Source organism: Aspergillus versicolor (assembly GCF_001890125.1).
Source record: "Aspergillus versicolor CBS 583.65 unplaced genomic scaffold ASPVEscaffold_9, whole genome shotgun sequence".
Taxonomy (NCBI): Eukaryota; Fungi; Ascomycota; class Eurotiomycetes; order Eurotiales; family Aspergillaceae; genus Aspergillus; species Aspergillus versicolor.
The window spans coordinates 86,696-106,369 of NW_024467532.1; the positions used below are offsets into that span (position 1 = coordinate 86,696).

Consider the following 19,674-nt stretch of genomic DNA (forward strand, 5'->3'; position numbering starts at 1 on the left):
TACGCTGATTTATAATACCTCAAGACACTTGCATGGCCCTTAGTTGAGGTCTGACACATACAAATCGGTTATGCTAGAGCTGCATTTCAGGATGCTCTTTTTTCCAATATTAGATACCTGTCCACTGTCACTCATTCGAAACTAAATGGGACGGTGCAATTTCCAGTTAATGGTCAACATGCCACTAGTATTGCCCTGGCGTTTATTGATAACGCAGGTTACGACCGATGCTGTTATAGATCTCAGAATTGCCATACATTTAATTGCTGCTGTTCGCTTCAGTATACTCTGAGATGTTGCAGCGTAGTCTGCGCCTCTTCGACCACATCTGCTACAATTTTGGCGGCAGGGAGGGCTTCGCGCACAAGTCCAACTCCAGTACCAGCGTATGTTGTTAATCTAGCATTCGGGCCCCATCCCGAGTCACCAATTTTCAACTCTTCCTGATAGAGTGCTTTATTCTCTTCATCACTCATACCTCCTTCCACTGCATCAACATAACTTTTGTTAATCACCCCGCGTCCGTCATATCGCCGGGGCCAACCCAAGATCCCCCTGACTCGATCATACACCGTCGAGCGAACGGTACACACACCTCCATCGGAGGCCCGGAGGACCTCAGCCTGATATCCACGGGCGATCTGTGCCTCAGAACAGGCCAAGAACCTCGTTCCCATGGCTACCCCTGAGGCCCCAAGGGCGAGAGATGCAGCCACTCCCCGCCCGTCAACTACACCCCCAGCCGCAACAAGAGGTATCTCTTGTTTGAGGTTTCGCGCAGCGAGCGCATCCTGCACTTCCGGTACAAGAGTTATTATAGACGCCGACTGGGCCAGTCCATGGCCACCTGCATCTGAGCCCTGCACAACTAAGACATCGGGATCCAATGCTTCTGCGATGGCGACTGCCTCGGCTACAGAGCCCACCTGGACCCAGATCTTGGTCTTGCCAGAAGTCACGGCGCGCACCTCTTCGGCCCAGGGACGGAGATCATCAGGGGTATTTTTAGGACCAAAAAGCCAGGCTGCACATGGTCGGTGCTGTTTAATCGCGGCGATGGACTTAGGCAGGTCGGCGCCCCAGTTCAGGAAGCCGACTCCAATCGGGAGGATACCGGTGCTAGCATACCGTTGTTGGATTGTGGAGTCGGACTTGTTGATGAGCTGGGCTGCTTCTTCAAGATTGCTCCCAAGGGTTGATACATCGAAGCCACCGGCCAGGAATCCCAGTCCACCTGCTGCGGAGACCGCGACGGCAAGCGCCGCAGAGGCAATGTTCAGCATCGGTGCTGACGCCACTAGAGGTGTCCGAGTCCATGGGTAGGCCAGTTGTAGAGCTGAGTTTGGGGACATAGTGTTTATTCACTTCTAGGATTACAATGTATTTCAAATGGGGTTTGAAACAGTGTTTCTGGAGCATAGAGCGTTGGCCGCGGGCCTGTTGATTGTTCGGTCGCTAAGGCTTTCTTGCTAGATTGATGTTGATCTCCATGCTTAGTGACCAAATTTATATTTTGGTCACTGCTCGTAGTATCGATGTATATCTAGCAAATATTTTGGACTCAACACTATCTATAGTAAGTTCACAGATAATTTCTAGAAATTGCAGCTCCAATTCTCCCCATTATTTTCAGGGATGGTAATTATAGAGAATAATTTTATGAATTTATACTTCACAAGGATCTGGGCCTACCAAAGAACCTCTTATCCACGTGATCTGAAATCATGTGACCACTATCTTGGGTGGCACATCGAAGATCTTCCGGCACTCTTTATATTCAGCACCATTCAGATTCATTAGTTGATATACAAAGACAGCCATCCCGCCTGTCTCCAGTCCTTTGCCTTTCGCCTGTTTCTTCATATTTTTCTTGGACACCGATTGCTATACGACCATATCTTTATAGCTGTCTGCAATACGTCCTTTTCCCAGTATCAATATTCTTATCCTTGATCTGATCACAACTTTATATTGAACTTTTTCCTCTGATCACCCTTGAAAGGCCCTCGGAAGTATTGCTAGGTTTTCAACGTGCGATATCACCTTTTTATTCCTCTTGGGAATCTCCATAGAGGATCAAGATCTCTGGACCGAAGGAGAGCAAAGAGCAGCTCTTTGAACGTACTATCGTCATTTATACCTGCCACACATTTGTGACTTGAGATCAAGATCCAGCATAATTGCTTGATTTTGGTCCCTGGTCCCTTTTTTTGGACATTAAAACCAGTATCAGTTCAGTTAACTGGGTCCCTCGGAGTCAAGATGAACGCACCTGATAGGTAAGAAAGAATATGCTTTTAGGTGTTGCGCCTACAACTTCCTTTTGTATATTCGAGTTGCATTTGAAGTGATAATGGCCCTATTTTTGTGTTTATGATCCAACCATGAAATTTGCAGATTTGCAAGGAGTGCAAGATTCCCTCTTTCCAAGTTGGGGTTCTGCAAATAATCCCCTCGTCGTCTGATTGTTGGTGCTTGTGGACGCCACTGTTGATTTTACTCAACTTTGTCTCACTCGACCCCTCTTCCCTTGACAATTACTTGCGTCCTTTTGAATGCCAGCTTGATTTCTGTCTTGTATCTCGTCTTCACATACCTGCTTTCAAGCCATGTATCCCACTAGGGAACACAGACCGCAGCACATCTTTTCCACCGAAACTCTCTACGCTCGGTTCAGGAACACAAACAGTACACATAAGGGTTGCCATTCATCCATTGATGTGGAGAATGACCAGCAGTCTAGGTCTGACTCTTTACCTCAGCCTTAGAATCTGCGCTTTAATAATTTAATACTTTGATTGCGGCACTCACATTTCACACGGCCAAGGCATCTTACTGACCAGCGTGAAAATATAGATACGAGTCGTTCGTCCTTGGGAATGGCGAAAGCAAAGTCGAAATGGAGATTGATACTCGTGCGTTTTTGCCCTGTTCATATTGACTGACGCAGCCAGCCATCAATGACTGACATGTCCTCATCCCATAGGAATCCCTTCATCAGCAATCTTTACATTTAACAAGGAAGATCACACACTTGGAAACCTGATCCGTTCTCGTCTCCTCCAGAGCTCCCATGTTCTATTCGCTGCATACAAGGTATGCCGCCCTTTTTGATGCTTTGTGGTGATGCCTAGTGCAAATATTCTCTGATCTCAATCTCGGTTGTATGGCGACTAATTTGTTAGGTTCCCCATCCGCTTGTTCCCAACTTCATTCTCCGTGTTCAAACAGATGGCGAAATCGCCCCGAAAGAGGCTGTCATCACTGCATGCAACGAGCTAGTGCGCGACCTCGGCATCTTATCCCGGGAATTTACCAAAGAATACGAGTTGCGCAAGATGGTTGGAGCTACACAACAGCAGCAAAATGGTGCTCCGGATGGAATATAGTTAGCACCATCCACTCATAAATTCCGAAAGATCAGTTTCTTTTCTTTTCTTTTTACGGCCCTGCTGGTTTAGCTCTGTTTTAACGTGCGCAGCTGGTCATGCGTGCTCTGTCATATGCTAGCTCTCCCATGCTAGCTCTCCCGTTGGCAACCCTCATTGCCTTCTTTCTTAGTTTCTATCTTTTGAATGGAGCTACTAGGTCTCCAATCTTTTATCCTCGGTACTGCATGTGTGGGTGTAGTGGCATGATTGATCGCCGATGCTCACTTTGGTGGAAAACCCCTTGCTATAGAATCGTTTGTATATAGTAGAACATAATTCATTAGCAGTCCACCATCTTGACTACGTAGCTAACATCCCGTTTCCCCAGATAATTCTTTGGTGTTTGTGCTTGTATCTGCTGACTCATCGCCCCCTTTTTGGGTTAGCGTGGGTGCGTGTCCCTGTTTCCGCGAGGAACGCCCTGTCGCCTGAAGCTCCTGAGCCCCGTCTGTCCTCATCGCTGCCTGCCCGCTATTCCCCTCTCCGCATATCCCTCATTTCACTGCCCATTGTCTTGGTTTTAGCTTTTAGTTTGCATCCTTGTGAATTTCTATTGTTGTCGATGCTGTTGCGGCTTTATTAATGTACTCTTCTTCGAATTCCTTCCTGGGCGGTGCCAACAGCACCCGCCCCGGGCAGCAACCTTATCTGCAGCAGCAGCAGTCTCCATACTCGCAATTCCCAGCGGGTCAGCAACAGCCTGCCCAACAGACTGGCTTTGCCCCTCAGCCTACCGGTTATGGACCTCAGCTATCCGCGTTTGGAGGTCCCCAGTTGCAACCGCAAGCAACGGGGTTTGCGCCTGGACAGCTTCAGCCTCAGTATACCGGTTTCCCCGGTGCGCCGGCACAGCAAGCGCCGCAACAACCTCAACAACCCCAACAACCCCAACCGACCGGTTTCGCCTCAGCACCACAACAATCTCAATATGGCGGATTTCCCCCTCAGAGTCAAGGTCCACAGATACAGGTTACGCCAACTGCAAACCTTCCGCTTCGAACAGGGATGCAGACATCCTCTGACATAGCCAACTCATTCCAGGATGGATTAGGAGCTGCGCCTACCCCGCCACCCAAGCCTTCCGCTGGGAGAATCCCAAACATCCGCTTATCGTTCATAACGGCACAGGACCAGGCGAAATTTGAGCAGCTCTTCAAATCCGCAGTTGGGGATAATCAGGCAATGACTGGTTAGTCGGACAAATTAGTTCTGTTATAGTTTTCTGGGATATCCATTTGACACATGTCGTTTTATAGGTGACAAGGCGAAGGAGCTTCTTCTTCGATCGAAGCTCTCGGGAAGCGACCTGTCGAGGATATGGTGAGCGCCGCGAACCCTCTGATATATTCACGACTCGAGCTTACAATTTGTAGGGTGCTATCGGACACTACCAAATCTGGACAACTACTCTTCCCTGAATTTGCTCTTGCCATGTACCTTTGCAACATTCGAATCACAGGGAGGGATATACCCGCTGCCCTTCCCGAAACAATCAAGAACGAGGTTTCGAGTATGGTGGACATTATTTCCTTTCAAGTGCCCGATACACAACCAGAACCTGTCGCTAGGACGAATGTTCCTAGCTTTGATGCGCCACTATTAGAAAACAAAGCAGCTCCCCCAGCGCCCCAACAACCGCAACCGCAACAGCCTAACAATTCCCAACTCCTCTCTCAGCTCACCGCGCAACCAACCGGATTTCCACAACCTACGGGGTTCCAGCCAAATGCTCCATTCCCAGGTCAAAACCAGGCTCTTGCCCCACAAGCCACTGGCTTTCCTGGGCAAGCTCAACAAGGCCTTCAACCTCCCCAGGTGGGCCTGCTAAGTAACCCACAGCCAACAGGCTATACTGGCCCTCGGCCCCCAATGCCCCCAATGCCAACTGGATTCGGTTCCAACCTTAGCCCGGCACAAACAGGTGGATTGGTGGCACAGCCCACAGGCATCCCTGGACAGTGGGGCTTTGTTAATGCCCCTGCCTCAGGATTGCCCAATATCGACGCCTTGAAGCAGCAGCTGATGCCTCAGCCGGGTCGTGAAGGTGGCTTCTCCACTGCCGGCATCACTGGGAATGCAAATATTCCCTGGGCTATCACAAAGGAGGAAAAGAGAATATACGATGACCTTTTCCGTGCGTGGGATGGTCTTCGCAAGGGATTCATTGGTGGCGATACCGCGATCGAGATTATGGGACAGAGTGGCCTGAATAGGAATGATTTGGAAACCATTTGGACACTCGCTGACCCTCACAACCGCGGCAGACTCAATATGGACGAGTTCGCAGTGGCTATGCATTTGATTTATAGAAAGCTCAACGGCTATCCTGTTCCCAGTCGCTTACCTCCGGAACTAATCCCTCCATCCACGAGGAACTTGAATGATTCAATCGGCACTGTCAAGTCCATGCTTTCTCAGGATGCAGAGCACCGAAAAGCCACAGGTGCATTTCTGCAGCCGCAGAAGACGGGAGTGAGCTACCTAAAGGACCATTCTTTCCGAGGTGGAGCCGTCTCTCCCGGTGTTGGTCGCAAAGATGCTACACTATTCAAAAACAATGATGAGGCAGCATCTGGTTACCGCTCTAGTGCGCGTCGCCGTGTTGGGAACACCGGGCGTACTCCTTCACCTGCTGCCTCACAATCTTCTGAAGATGAATTGTCAGTTGAGCAGCTGAAAAAGAAGATCCGCGAAACGCAGGTGATGTTAGAAGCCGTTGACTTTCAAGATGAGAATCGTGCGGAAGAAGAGGATGCGCTAGACAGACGAGACCGCCGGGAGGCGGAAAGTCTTATGGATCGTGTTCGACGCGTGCAGGACGATCTTGACACCCATCCTCATGCGTCCCTTCGCAATCTGGATACAGGCGCCGAGAGAAGGACGCTACGCCGCCAATTGCAGGCTTACGAGGATCAGGTACCGCAGATTGCTTCGGACGTTAGGCGCGTTGAGCGCGAAATTGCCGAGGCTAGGCTCGAGCTGTTCCGGCTGAAGGACGCCAAGGCACACCCTAATAGCGCACTTAATATTGTTGGCACAGGCCCCGGTGGTTCGGTCACGGAATCGGATCGCATTAAGGCGCGTGCCCGTGCTAGAATGCAAGCTCGCGCTGCCGAACTTGCGGGTAGGCCAGCGCCTGCCTCGCAGGATGATGAAGGTGCCGCAACTCGTCGACTAGAAGGAGAGAATGCCAGGGTTAAGGCAGAAAGGGAGAAGAACGATTCCATGACACACGACGTGGAGGAAAGCGTCAAGGACTTTGCTAAAAGTTTGGAAGATAGCCTCAAAGAAGGCGGGGAAAGCTCTACACGTGAACACGAAAGGCGACGCTGGGAAGATGCTCTGGGCGTGGAAGATGTTATCCGTGACTTTATTTACGACCTGAATCGCGGTGGGCGTACCGCGTATATTCGAAAGGAGGAGTAAGTTTTCCTCCCACTTACCCAATCTTTTCGATTTGAGGACTTTATATTGCATTTTTTATTTTTATTTTTTGAATCCAAAACAATTAACATCTCGCTAGGGACTCGAGAAGATCTTCCCCTATGGAGCAGCGGACTCACGGCCAATCGCCTGTACCCAATGCAAGTGTAGCTCGGCCGTCGCCACCACCGTCGGTTGGGTCGACAGGATCTCTACCCGGAAATACGCACGAGGATCGTGTTGCTGCTGCAAGGGAACGCGCCCAACGCAGAATTGCCGAACGGATGGCAGCTGCTGGTCTTAAGCCTCAAGGCGATGCTGCGGAAACCCTTACCCAGCGGCAAGAGCGCGAAAAGAAAGAAAGGGAGGAGAGGCTGAAGCGGGCAGAAGAAGAGGACTCTAAACGAGAAGAAGAAAGGCAACGCCGTATTGCTGATGAACAGCGCCCCCCTGGCACCCAGGCACCGAAGTCTGTTGGTAAGAAGCCTCCGCCAGCACCACCTTCACGCAAGGGTCGGACTGATAGTACTGGCCAAGCGGATGCTAAACGGGCTGCGGATGAGGCAGCTAAAGCTGAACAGCTAGCCCGCGAACAAGCTTTGAAGGAGGAGCAGCAAACGCAGGAAGAAGAGACGAAACGTTTAGAGTAAGTACAACTGATGCCCAACCTACGTTGATCGATGAGTTTTTCTCACATTTCTTTTGTAGAACGGAGGCAAAGCAGCATGAAGACGAGTTCGAGAAGGCACAGCAAGCGCAGCAAGAGCGTCTCCGTGCACTTGAAGAGCAGGTTAAGCAAGGAAAGGTTAAGAAACAGGAAGAGAAGCGCCGTAGAGAGGAAGCCAAGAAAGCTGCGCAAGAAGAGGAAGCTAGACTCGCTCGTCAGCGAGCAGATCTGGAAGCTGCCAAGGAGCGAGAGCGACAGCTTCAGCAGGAGCTGGAAGGCTTAGACGAAACCTCTTCAGACGACGAGGGCCCAGTGAATATTGAAACCCCAGAGGACAACACCCCGACCCAAAGCCAAGTCCTCCCCGCAACATCGCCCCCTCCTGCGCCCCTAGCTCCCCCAGCGCCTGCTATCCCGGTTGTCAAGACACCTCCGGCTCCTGAACCCGAGCCGACAAGTACCCCTGGTTCACCGGAAAGCAATCGAGCGGCGCCAGCTAGCCTGAGCCCGGAGACCGAATCCAAGAACCCCTATATCAGGAAGAACATCACACAGTCTACAGACTGGCCGGCTGCAACAACCCCTGAGGCTCAGGCCACTGCTACCCCGAAGGCGGATGCCCAGTCCACCAACCCATTCCATCGCCTCGCTCAGCAGCAACAGCAGGAGCCTGTAAAGCCCGCCTTTACAGGTTCGATGCCACTCGAACGGAAAAACCGTACACGCCCAGAGGATGATGATGACTGGTCAGCAGCCGGGTCTGATTTGGAATCATCCGACGATGAAGATGATCGCGCAGGCGGTGGCAGCGCTAAGCAGCTTGCAAGTATCCTCTTCGGTACTATGGCGCCTCCACGCCCTTTGAGTGCCATGGACAACCAGTCTCCGTCATCGAATTCAGCGACTCCAGTGCAAGATAACCCAACTCCGCCAGTTCCACCAATTCCAACTGAGATTGAACCAGCTCCTGCTGCTAGCGGTGCCCCTCCACCACCACCGCCTCCTCCGCCACCACCAGCCGGAGCCGCACCCCCAGTGCCCGGAATTGAAGCGCCGCCTAGCGCTCCACCACCACCACCACCGCCGGCAGGGCTTCCCGCACCACCGCCCCCTCCTCCAGGACCACCCCTTCCCCCTGCCCCCGCGACCCCAGCTGGTGGGTCGGATCGGGGTGCACTACTGGCCTCGATCCAGGCAGGAAAGGGGCTTAAGAAAGTTCAAACCAACGATCGAAGCAGCAGCTCCACTGCCGGGCGCGTACTGTGAACACCTCTTCTTGGATATCCTACATAGCTAGGTTCTCAAGTTCTCCATGCATTTTACATCTCGAGTCTTAGGCGTCTCTTCCTGCCGAGCCGATGTGCGTGTTCAACATTCCCAATATGTATAGCTGTTAGTTTATTTAAAGTATTGCAATTTTTTACTCCTTTCTTCTTGGCCCCGTGGCTGGCGCCTTTTAGTCACATGTGTGTGTGTATATATTGGCCTCAATAAATATTGTGCCTTTTAACCCAAGCAACAACAACAATAGCACTAGCGGGTACAATAAGCGTCACAACACCCGTTAATTGTGTTAATAGTCAAAGACTATGTATAGGAAGGGGTATCCCAATGATATGCATGAAACCAAAGCAACAAGGAAGGCTAGCGACGTAAGTATCCTAAGCCAAAGAAAATAAAAAAGGAAAAAGAAATGGCCAATTCCCAACTAATTTACCAAAAAATTTCAGCAATAACGTTACCCAACGTAGTCACGCACCAGAGTGCGATAAGCCCGCAGCCGACTTTTCGGTCCATCCGCCACTTATTCAAGGGAATTACAATAAGCAAACCGATTAGAGTAGCAAGAAGTGTAGCCCCACTAATAATAAGGACTTTGGAGACAGCGATATCGTAGGTGACATCCGACGTGGCGATGGTTTGCGAGCCTTTGTTATGCAGAGTCATGTATAAACCGCCAAGGCCAATCCCGAGGAGGATGTTGAGCATAGGACCGCCGAAGCAGGCGCTCAAGGCCATGACTGGGTAGCCGAGACGGGCGACGGTAATGTTGGCGACGAGGTCGCCAAGGGAATTTCCGACGGCAAATACGGTAAGACCGAGGAGGGAATCGCTAATATTGAGGATGACGCCAAGGGTTTTGAGGAGGCTGACTACTTCTGTAGCTATGATCGCGATCCAGAAGATAGCGACAACGAAACCTAGAAGTGCGAGAATTGGGCGCCATGACCTTGGAGGGTGTCCCAAGGCGCTGCGGGTTCGGCGTATGCTAATAACGAGTGCACCAAGACATATCAGAGAGAACAAAAGGCCGCCTAGACTGAGAAGTAGAAAGGTGCGCGCTGTCAGATCATCGTCTATGGTGGTCCAGCCAGTTAAGGCTATGAATTGGGGACCCATAAAGAGCTGTATATATACCAGCCACAAGCACCACTCCCTTGTGGGAGCGGGCATATCAATGGGCTCTCGCACAGCTGGAAGTTCAGAGTCGTAGCGCGACCGTCCCCGTTCCGATTGAAATTTGTTGCCCTGTCTTACTGCAGCCCGTTCTGTTGCAGCCGTCGAGTCGTGAGCTTGGAGGAGCGGAGAATCTTCTGGCAGACGCACAATAGGCGCTACCGTATTTGAATCGTCGACAGAGGTCACAATAACTGGTAGGCTGCTTGAACTATCTTCAGATGGCGCAGGGTCGACAACAGGAAGTGTGATTGTCAGAAGGAGTACACTAGGAGCCGCGACGATTCCTAGAATTTTCTCCCAAACCGACTTGGCTTTCCATCCATTTAAGGTCGGGAAGAGTATGGATAAGGCTAAATGCAAGCGCGAGCGCGAGCGAGGCCACCAACTGATAGGAGACATGTGCCGACTACTCCTGTCAAACATATCTTCGTCAAGTTGTAACGGTTCAGTAGGGCTGGATGGCGCAGGAAGATGAATGCTTGGCGGTTTCAGAGATGGCGACGTTGGCACATCTTGATATGAAGGAAAAGGACTGGGTGAGTCAGGTGGAATGCTATTCTGCGGCCCCGCTGGGTACTTCGTACCCCTCGGGGACACCTGTGCGGAGCGTGAATCAGATGCCACAACCGAATAGTTTGGAGAGTTGAAGGCATTTGGCGGGGCAAGTAAATCAGAATTCTGAAGTCTGGAGTTTGGCCCTAGACCCAGACTCGGACTCGGACTTCGAGACGAACATGGACTCGGTGTAGATGACCTGGACAAGCTCGTACCAGCCTGGGGCTCGAGAGTATGCGGAGGTCGTGTGCTAAATTCCTCATCGATGGATGGCCTGCTCACGGTTAATTGGGGTTGCGCTGTGTTGCCAGCGGGAAAGAGATTGGTATCTAATCTCAATCCCATAGCATCATTTGCGGATACTGCCCGGGTGCGATTAGTTCCGTAATCGGCGGACAGGAGATTGTTAGCACGGGAGCGGCTGCTCTGAGGATGAGATGCTATGGACATATTGTCCGGTTCTGCACGGTGTCCCTGCACACCACCTGATGCATCCGAATACCTCCCAAGGTTGATCGAATGGTTCCTATTGTGACTTCTCGATCTCTGCAACGAAGATAAAACCGACTGGAATTCCAATGCGCCAACTAAACTCGGCCTGATAGGATTGAGCGTATTGCGCCTATTCATTGTAGGCCGATATATGCGCATGTTGTCTCGAATCTCTGCTAGATGGCGATTGCGGGCATCATCATCCTCATCTGCGTCTTTCCAAACCGGAACCTCGGCATTTTCCAGAGCATCAAAGTCTTCCACAGTCGCACCACGGAGAAGATTGGTCGACTCTGACGCCACCCCAGGGTCGTCCTCTTCCACTTCTTCGATATCTAGTTCCTGATTATCCGGTATATGGAAGTGAGATCGAGCCGCCATATTCCTCTCCCGTACTCGGCGGCGTCGAACTATGTACCAGTGCCATGTAACAACGAGTACAACGTAGAAGAAGTACAACGCAACCATAGCGGCAGACTCCCAAGTATGAAGGTGGCCGTCCGCTAAAAGAACCATGCTGAAACTTATTGCGATCACGAAATAGCCGACATCACGAACAAAGCTTCTGCGGGCAACTTTGAATGGGCGTACCAGCGCCATTGAGCCTGCAACCACCGAAGTTATAAAGCCTGCAGCTCCGATAAGCTCTCCAATAGCCAAGCTGCCACTGTTGGACCTCATGGCGGCAAAGGTCGAGAAAACGTCGGGGCTTCCATTTCCGAAGGCAAGGAAGGTGACTCCAGTCAAACTCTCACTCAAGCCAAGGAAGCTGGCCAACGTACTTAAATCAATGCATAGAAAATCGCTTGCGGCGATCCCGATGGTGCTAAATAGAAGGGATAACCAGAGTATGATAATAAAAAAAGCGAGTAACTTTGCATCTGCAAGGGTGCAGTAGTATAGGTCAAGGTACGAAAAGAAACCGTCTTCATGGTCCAGGCAATACGAGCGGACAAAAGCACATTGATCGTCCGTATTACGAACCTGGCGACACTGAAGCGACAATTGATATCAATAAAACTTTCTCTGTGGTAAATTCGGGAAAATAGTGGTGATTAGTACCTCTGGTTCATTCCCCCGCTTTGTTAATAGCCGGACTGGAGAGATCGAAACGCCATCAGCGGTCGAGGAACTGCTCCGTTGATCTAATCCGAAGCTGAATACCGCAAGGACAATGAAGACGACGAGAGACCAGTAGAATGGCCTAACAGAGTATTGACGCCTTCGTTGAACCGAAATTCGAGGAAACATCGACGTCAGTTCTTCAAGCATGGTGAATGATGTGATGGGGTCATCGTGGGCGCGGAGTCGAAATGTAGCAGAGGAGCGAAGGTCGGTCAGCCACGAGTCAAGAAGGGGTCGGTAGATAAAACAGGAATAGAAATAAGAGGAGGGATAGTCTAAGTCTAATAGGCAGCAAAGAAACCCAAAAAAACAAGCACGGCAGTGGATACAGATATCAATGCAAGAAGCAGACTCGATAGTTGTTGATTGGAAGCCGCTGGCCTTGCACATGTTGATGTCACAGCCCAACCCGGTGGTGGCTGTGCAGCGAACGTTACCGTATTACACGTACCGTTAAGATGGACGTCCGTAATTAGTGTGGCGTATAATAATGTCACGTGGTTATTTAGGCCTCAGGTTGCTGTGGCACGGCTGAACCACACTTTCTTGTTTGTTGACGTTCCCTCCCGTTTGTTCGCATCCCGACCACACCTCCTCGACACACAGCGCTCGACAAGATCATGCTCTTATTGCAAATTTATCGCTAATCAGTCGCTTGCTTAAACTTTCGCATCTTTCGTTTACCACTGACTACCGCGACCGTAGCCGCGTCGCGAGGACTGCGTTCGGTGACTTTGGAACATCCCTTACTCTTGTTCGGCATCATCCACCATGCCCCGCGTCTCAAAACATCGCCGTTCTAATGGCGCCGCCACACCCCAGAAGAATTCTCCTCTAAAGTACGTCTTCGCTTTGGATACATGAATGTCCGGGTAAAGGTGACACTAATAAAATCGATTAGGATCCCGTTGAACGATGATATCGGGGAGAAGGCGGCCCGTATCGGGGCTCGGCAGGCTTTACATGACCGGCAGATGGACCAGATCAAGGCCGCCGTGAAGACGCCCATGCCACCACGCAGATATACCACCTATGACCGATCGAGCATGAGTCCCGGCACACCCCAAGGCTCTGGTCACCGCAGCCGTGATAGCGATCCTCACGGACGCCGAGGAGTTACCCCGATGAAGCGTGTGCCAATTTTGGCCAACTTTGAAGAGTGGATGAAAATGGCAACTGACAACAAAATCAATGCGACGAACTCGTGGAACTTCGCGCTGATTGACTATTTCCATGACATGTCTCTCTTGAAAGAGGGAGACAGTGTGAACTTTCAGAAAGCTAGTTGTACATTGGATGGCTGCGTGAAGATCTACACAAGTAGAGTTGATAGTGTGGCTACAGAAACTGGGAAGCTTCTGAGTGGTTTGGCCGACAGTAGGGACAAGAAAGCACGCGAAGCCGAGGCTGAAGGGGAAGGGGCCGAAGACGAGGAGGAAGATGGCGAGGAGGGTACTAGTAGAAAATCTCGGAGAAAGGTACAGTCTAAATGAATCCTGAAGAGTACTTTGAGCCTGCTTAGCTAACAAATATTTCTAACGTCCAGCGTGCGCATGAAGCCACACTCGCTCCGTCGTTTGCTTCACTACAGCTGAAAAAGTTCGAGCTGGAGTTCTCGGTTGACCCGCTGTTCAAGAAGGCATCTGCAGATTTTGACGAAGGCGGTGCCAAAGGCCTACTTCTCAACCATCTGGCAATTGATGGACATGGCCGTATCGTATTCGATAGTAGTGATGATGCTGTGGAGGCTTCCAAGGATACAGACGACACAAGAGCAGAGTCAGAGCTTCCCGAAGATTCCGAACCGCCGCAACCCCAGTCCACGGAACAGCCTCGTGATGATTCATTCGATGCGGGAGTCGAAATAGATATTGCTCCACTCGCCAGCAAATTCTTCCCGGATCTCGAGCGACTTGAAGCGCAAGATATCTGCCCTTCTTTGAAAAATTTCGACCTTGGCGACCCTACTGGCTCATTAGATATCCCTCTCTTAAAGGCGCCGGAAGAGTGGCGGCATGACAAAGGAAATGAAGAGGGACACCCGTCAAATGAAGCCTCTGGTATTATGCTAGATGATGACAATGCTGTCGGGTTCGATGATGACGATGCCAGCTTGGCTGGCTTCGATCTCAGTGATGATGCTGGGTTCGGTGGAGGAGGAGAGGCATGGGCTCGTGAGGCCGCCCTAGAGCCCATGCTCAAGGTGCACCGCGTTGATTTAGAAGGCGAAGAGTCTCGGGATGGAGAAGATCTCGACAACGATGATGCTTATGCTATATCACTCAATCATCAGCCAGGCAGCCGGGACCACGAAAATATCCTCAGCTATTTTGATAACGCATTGCAAAAGAATTGGGCCGGACCCGAGCATTGGAAGATTCGTCGAATCAAGGAGAATGCTGCTACGAATGCCGCGAGTGCGGCGCCAAAACAACGAAAGGAAAAGGAACCTTTTGAGATTGACTTTTCTGCACCACTTGACCCGGCTGTGGCTGAAGTGATCTACACCCCAGCAAGCTCCAACTCTACGATATCGCTCCCAAAGACGCAATGGAAAACAAAGGGCCGCAACCTACTTCCCGATGATAAACACTTCAACTCGCGGCAACTACTTCGTCTCTTCCTGAAGCCAAGAGCGCGGATGGGTTCGAGAAAATTGACAGGGCCGCGAGGCTTCAATCAACGACGCCAGGAACAAACCTCCGGTAATGGAGACATGGATGAGGCATTCTGGGCCAACCACAAAACAGAGGATACCGGTGACGACGAGGCGGCCCCTGGGGCTTATGATGCCAACTTCTTCGCAGATGATGATGGCCTTGCCTTCCCGAATGGCCTAGGCATGGGCGACGATGACGATGACAACCTCCCATTCGCGGATGCCAGGGAGATGCTGTCCCCTCCGCCCGGTGGGACTCTGGGCACATCCGCCGAAGAAAATGGCGGGGCTACAGGTATTACAGCCTTACTGAACATGGTTGGCGCTACTCCTGGTGGCGGCTTCGGATCACAATTAGTTACACAGGGCGCTCGGAGAGCACGACCTGATTATGTTGCTTACGCGCGGGTCGCCAAGAAGGTTGATGTCCGTCGGCTCAAAACAGAGATGTGGAAAGGCATGGGTGAGAGACTAATATCCGCAATGGACTCCGACTCTCAACCTGGCAATGTGGCCAACCCGCCGGAAGAACACCGTGAAACCGATGACGATGGTCCTCCAACCCCAACCCCAATGCATAAACGCCCAAGGCTGTCGTCGGACCTGGAAGATCCCAAGAACAATGGGCACCTACGTTTCACTCAAATAATGAACTCTCTCAAGTCTGTCTATGCTCCTGAGACGCTGCGCGATATTAGTACATCATTTGGCTTCATTTGCCTGCTTCACCTAGCCAACGAGCAAGGGCTCATGCTGCAAAATGACGATGAGATGAGTGGTCTGGGGCTAGGCAATTTAGAGGAGATCTTCGTCACGAAGGATGTAAATGCTATTCTTGACGAAGCGGCGGCCTGAAACGAGCGGCTTGTGTTGAGTTGGTGAATTTGCAGTGAATTTGCAGTGAATTTTCGATATCCGCAGTGTTGTTTTTGGTAAGCCTTGGTCTTGAGGAGTGACACGAGAGGCTATATGAGTGATGTCGTTCGGATTTATTTTTCAGGAGTTTCGTGGGAGTTGGCTTAGTAGGCCGTTTTTTTATTAGGTTATGGCTCTGATGCTTTCTGGTTTCAATATCCAATTCTCATTGTCCTTTTCATATGCAATAGAACGGGTCTAGAGCTAGCACAGCATGTACACACGTATGATGAAACATACACTCCGACGTAGGTACGTATTCCGCGGAGGTATGCGCGTAGCATCATTTGACACTCAAAACCTACTTTACATCAACCAGGATCTAGCGGGACTACCCTCTTTTGACCTCGTACTTTCTACAATAAACACAGGCAGGAAAAAGAGAAAGGAATATTGGTAGATAGATCCTGATATTGTCTTGAGAATATAACTCGCTCAGTGTTATAACTTAACATTCGGCATCAGCATAAAAGACAAACATAAAATAAGCATAAATAAATGAATGGAGTGGTTGCTGTTGGAATTGCCAGTCTTTGCCAGAGCAACGGCAGTAAACGACCAAGAAACAAAGTATTAGGTATATTGTGCTATATCAGTCGCCCAAGTCCAGTCAGGCTTCCGTCAGGGTTCGGTTACATAGAATATATACGCCAGTTGAACTCCAAAAGTACAAAGTGTGTTTGTGATCCAATTTGAGCGGGCTTCCCGGGACGCGCTAGGCTATTATACACCGGAATCTTTCAACGTAGGAGGCAGCTAATAGGGTTTCAGTTGAGTGGCATATATGCCCTCTTAACATACTGCCTATTAGCGGGCCCCAGAGGGAAAGCTCGGTGTCATTGGACTAGTATAGGCGCCAGGAATCGGCACAGCTTCGTATGTTCGCTCTCCTGGCGCGGCACTCATGTGCTCCTGGGGAGGAGACGGTGTAGGGATCGGAGCGGAAAATTCTCCCTGCTCTGTCTTAGGGGTTGCGTTCTGCACACGAATGGGAGGCGGCTGGAGTTGGAAAGTTGGCTTCGGCCTGGTTGGAGAGACAGGAGTTGCAAACTGCGTATTCGTCCACTCCCCTTTCTCCGCTTGGGAGTAGGGATCCTGCATTGTCGTCGAGACCCATGGTGATTTGGGGCTTAATGGGAACCCTGGGGTGTTGGGGGCGGACTGGATTTGTAGCTGAGCTAGGTACAAGTCTGACCGGGCCTTGTCTCGGCGACCCATGGACTTAGCGAGCTTGCGCTTGGACCAGAATCGGTAGAAGACAACGGCATAGATAAGAACAACCAAGACTTCGACAACAATTTCAATAACGGCGCAGACTAGCCCCCAGTCCTATTGAGTATTAGCCACTATTCCGGAAATTTGATGTTTATCGAGTCTCACCTGGAGGCGGCACAAGAGCGGATAGTCAACATCATTAGCGTATACTGTTGCTCGCTGGTTACCTGTCACACACGACCAACCCCAAAGATCCTGGTTGCCTCCATTGGACTTGGAATTCTGGTAGATGGCTGCAACCACAACCCACAAAATGAGGGTAAATCCGAAGAAGCCGACAGAAAATATCGAGTAGTAGACCGCAACTTTTTCTGCACGCTTATAGCCACGTTTTCTCCAGGTCCAGAAAACACCCAGACAAGCGAGTAGCGACAAACACGCAGTTGCTAGGAGCAAGTATTGTGGCCATGGGTTGGTACCGACGGCCCAAGCTGTGGTGCCACTCCTTGAAGGTAGGTTCTTGGTCGCGTGGAAGATGGTCAAAGTCGTACATAAAATGGCAAGAACAATTATACTACAACCAAAGCTGACGAAGCGAAGGAAGATCTTGGCCACTCTAACACGCACTTTGATAGCCTGGTGTCCGGGCGGAATTGGTCAATAATGTACGATGGCGGGGCAGTATCAACTTTGACTCACCAGATCTTTTGCGTTTGCCTTCTCTGCTTGCTTTTCTTGCTTCTCTAGATTGAACTCTTCACGAAAAGTTGGGCTAAGCGGGTTTAATGTGCGGGCCGGTGTCCCCGGTACTTTTAACGCACTTTTCAGTGGTGACACCGGTACAGCATGATGAGGCACATGCTGCGTAGGGTCTTGTGTGCTCACATAGCCAAAACCAACGTCAGAGACATCGGGTTGGTTCCGAGACTGGCTCGGAGGGTCTGCAAATGGAGACCTGCTGGTTTCCATGGCAGTAGGCGAGTGAATTGCAGTTGCTTCCGCGAACCGGGCAGACCGAGGGCTGGTCATTGGAGCGGCCACTGGGTCAGGAGAGTTTTCCTGCACTCCGCTTGGCATTTGTTGATGTGATGATGCCGTTGACCTTCGGTTATTGTTTCCAACAAAATCCGTTGGTGAAGTTGGTTCGTAAGTCTGGGGCGAATCGTTGCAGCTGTTATTCGAGGTGGACATTGTGCTTGCGTGTTAAATCGCGACTCGACGGTGATGACGAATAAATGCACAAGATATGACGAGAGCCGGCTCTCGACGTAACCTCGACTTTCTTTTTATGGCTTTTTTGTAGTGTTTGGTGGCTGGAATCAGCGCTGATTACCGAAACAAACGGAATGAGTCCACTTCAGACGAGCGCGAACCGGGCTGGAAGTAGAGCGTCGTTCTATGTAAGGCGTACTAGGTCATTGATATACAACGACCCCATAAACTGCAAAGAGATCGTCAGTTATGGGAATTTCTCCCAAAGAGATGGCGGACGAGAGGCTTTGAGGATGACCGGGGACTCGACGTTTGACGCACCTCCTTCAGTAGAATAATTGGGCTGACAACCAGACAAGATGCACTCTGCGACATTGTCAGCTTAAGCTTCGAGTAAAGGGTTTCCGAGGACAGACCTTAGACAAGAATCCTATCTACCTGTGTTTTTTTATTTACTATAACTGGTCTGTGTTTGTGTCCTTGGAAATGGAGCGGCGAACCCTGCGCTGCTTATACCAAGATGGAGACCAGTGGTCAAACCTGGAAAAGAATGTTGCGTTGGAAGTAAGAGGAGAGACAGAGAAGCGACAGAATCCTTGGGAGCAGCGTGAGTGCATCGATTATCTATGATGGGCGGCAGTCACGCTCTCTCAGCGGGTGGGGAGGGGCTCGCCCTCTCGAACGACGTCCCATCACCCGTGAGAAATGGGAGGTAAGCGCCCAGCAATATGTTGAGAAACCAGGATGGCGACAATGATTGGGCGAGATCGAAGTCAAAAGCTGGCCAGGAACACGACCAAATGGTCAAACTGGCTGGGAGAGGTGGTCGAGCTGGGGTGTGACTGGATGGTTGGCACATCACTAGAGCAGCAGTCCTGGTCTATCACAGTGGGGATTGCCTGAAGCCAACCAAACTCCACACGACAGCAAGCCGTTTAACCTCTTAATCCTCACGCTTTCCATGCAGGTCTGTCACCCGAGGAGCGAATGAGCGCCGCAGAATGGCAAGTCTGCTGTCTTTGCTTAGCGCCGGGGTTGATCTCCTCCCGGGCAGCCAACCATACAACGTGTAGAACCGCCGGCCAACGTGGAGGGTGAATCGGTCGATTTCTTGGTGAGGCAATTCGAGATGGCAGATTGGAAGACGGAATCTAAAGATAGACCGGGACAGAGAGTGGAAGTCGAGAATCTGAAGCTCGAACCCGAAGGGTCCCGACTCCCGAACGTCGAGGGAAGACCTCAGCTGAGAGCAGAGGAAGCAAAGAGACTAAATTGCGGAGTCGCTGCCTGAGGCGAGCTACCCTGGTTTCCTGCAGAATCCTTCACACTTCAATGTGAAGTTTCTTTGTTTGCCTGCAGATAGACCACTCAAGCTCTCGACGCACAAATTGCACAATACCCAACCCAGACTGTCTTTGCGAGGAGATCTATTACAACTGCGCAAGGTTGAACACCCGTGTAGAGCTTCCCTCATGGTCAGAGCAGCTCCCCAAACAATGCCCTGCGATTGCTGAATGGAT

At 50.9% G+C, this 19,674-nt stretch overlaps 6 protein-coding genes across 6 annotated transcripts; 3 read left to right on the forward strand and 3 right to left on the reverse strand.

The window, feature by feature from the left end:
• Positions 1-278: 278 nt before the first annotated feature.
• ASPVEDRAFT_86725 (nitronate monooxygenase) lies at positions 279-1,352 on the reverse strand (the record flags this gene model as incomplete). The annotated part of the gene is made up of 1 exon (XM_040817906.1): positions 279-1,352. One exon carries the CDS (start codon positions 1,350-1,352, stop codon positions 279-281), a length of 1,074 nt encoding a protein of 357 aa, XP_040671134.1.
• An 836-nt stretch (positions 1,353-2,188) lies between these two features.
• On the forward strand, positions 2,189-3,757 carry ASPVEDRAFT_44859 (DNA-directed RNA polymerase II core subunit RPB11). Its single transcript, XM_040813155.1, has 4 exons — positions 2,189-2,279; positions 2,857-2,915; positions 2,987-3,096; positions 3,186-3,757. Exons 1-4 carry the CDS (start codon positions 2,263-2,265, stop codon positions 3,387-3,389), a joined length of 390 nt encoding a protein of 129 aa, XP_040671135.1. The 5' UTR covers positions 2,189-2,262; the 3' UTR covers positions 3,390-3,757.
• Positions 3,758-4,013: 256 nt separating this feature from the next.
• pan1 (actin cytoskeleton-regulatory complex protein PAN1) lies at positions 4,014-8,787 on the forward strand (the record flags this gene model as incomplete). Its single annotated transcript, XM_040815050.1, has 5 exons — positions 4,014-4,620; positions 4,688-4,751; positions 4,805-6,853; positions 6,955-7,500; positions 7,563-8,787. The coding sequence occupies 5 exons, from the start codon at positions 4,014-4,016 to the stop codon at positions 8,785-8,787; spliced, it is 4,491 nt and encodes a 1,496-aa protein (XP_040671136.1).
• Positions 8,788-9,234: 447 nt separating this feature from the next.
• ASPVEDRAFT_138916 (sodium/calcium exchanger protein) lies at positions 9,235-12,279 on the reverse strand (the record flags this gene model as incomplete). Its single annotated transcript, XM_040807528.1, has 2 exons — positions 9,235-12,021; positions 12,142-12,279. The coding sequence occupies 2 exons, from the start codon at positions 12,277-12,279 to the stop codon at positions 9,235-9,237; spliced, it is 2,925 nt and encodes a 974-aa protein (XP_040671137.1).
• Positions 12,280-12,924: 645 nt separating this feature from the next.
• Positions 12,925-15,667, forward strand: ASPVEDRAFT_138257 (condensin subunit BRN1; the record flags this gene model as incomplete). Its single annotated transcript, XM_040807472.1, has 3 exons — positions 12,925-12,996; positions 13,032-13,631; positions 13,700-15,667. 3 exons carry the CDS (start codon positions 12,925-12,927, stop codon positions 15,665-15,667), a joined length of 2,640 nt encoding a protein of 879 aa, XP_040671138.1.
• An 867-nt stretch (positions 15,668-16,534) lies between these two features.
• ASPVEDRAFT_31762 (uncharacterized protein) lies at positions 16,535-18,133 on the reverse strand (the record flags this gene model as incomplete). The annotated part of the gene is made up of 3 exons (XM_040810524.1): positions 16,535-17,056; positions 17,108-17,578; positions 17,642-18,133. 3 exons carry the CDS (start codon positions 18,131-18,133, stop codon positions 16,535-16,537), a joined length of 1,485 nt encoding a protein of 494 aa, XP_040671139.1.
• Positions 18,134-19,674: the final 1,541 nt, after the last annotated feature.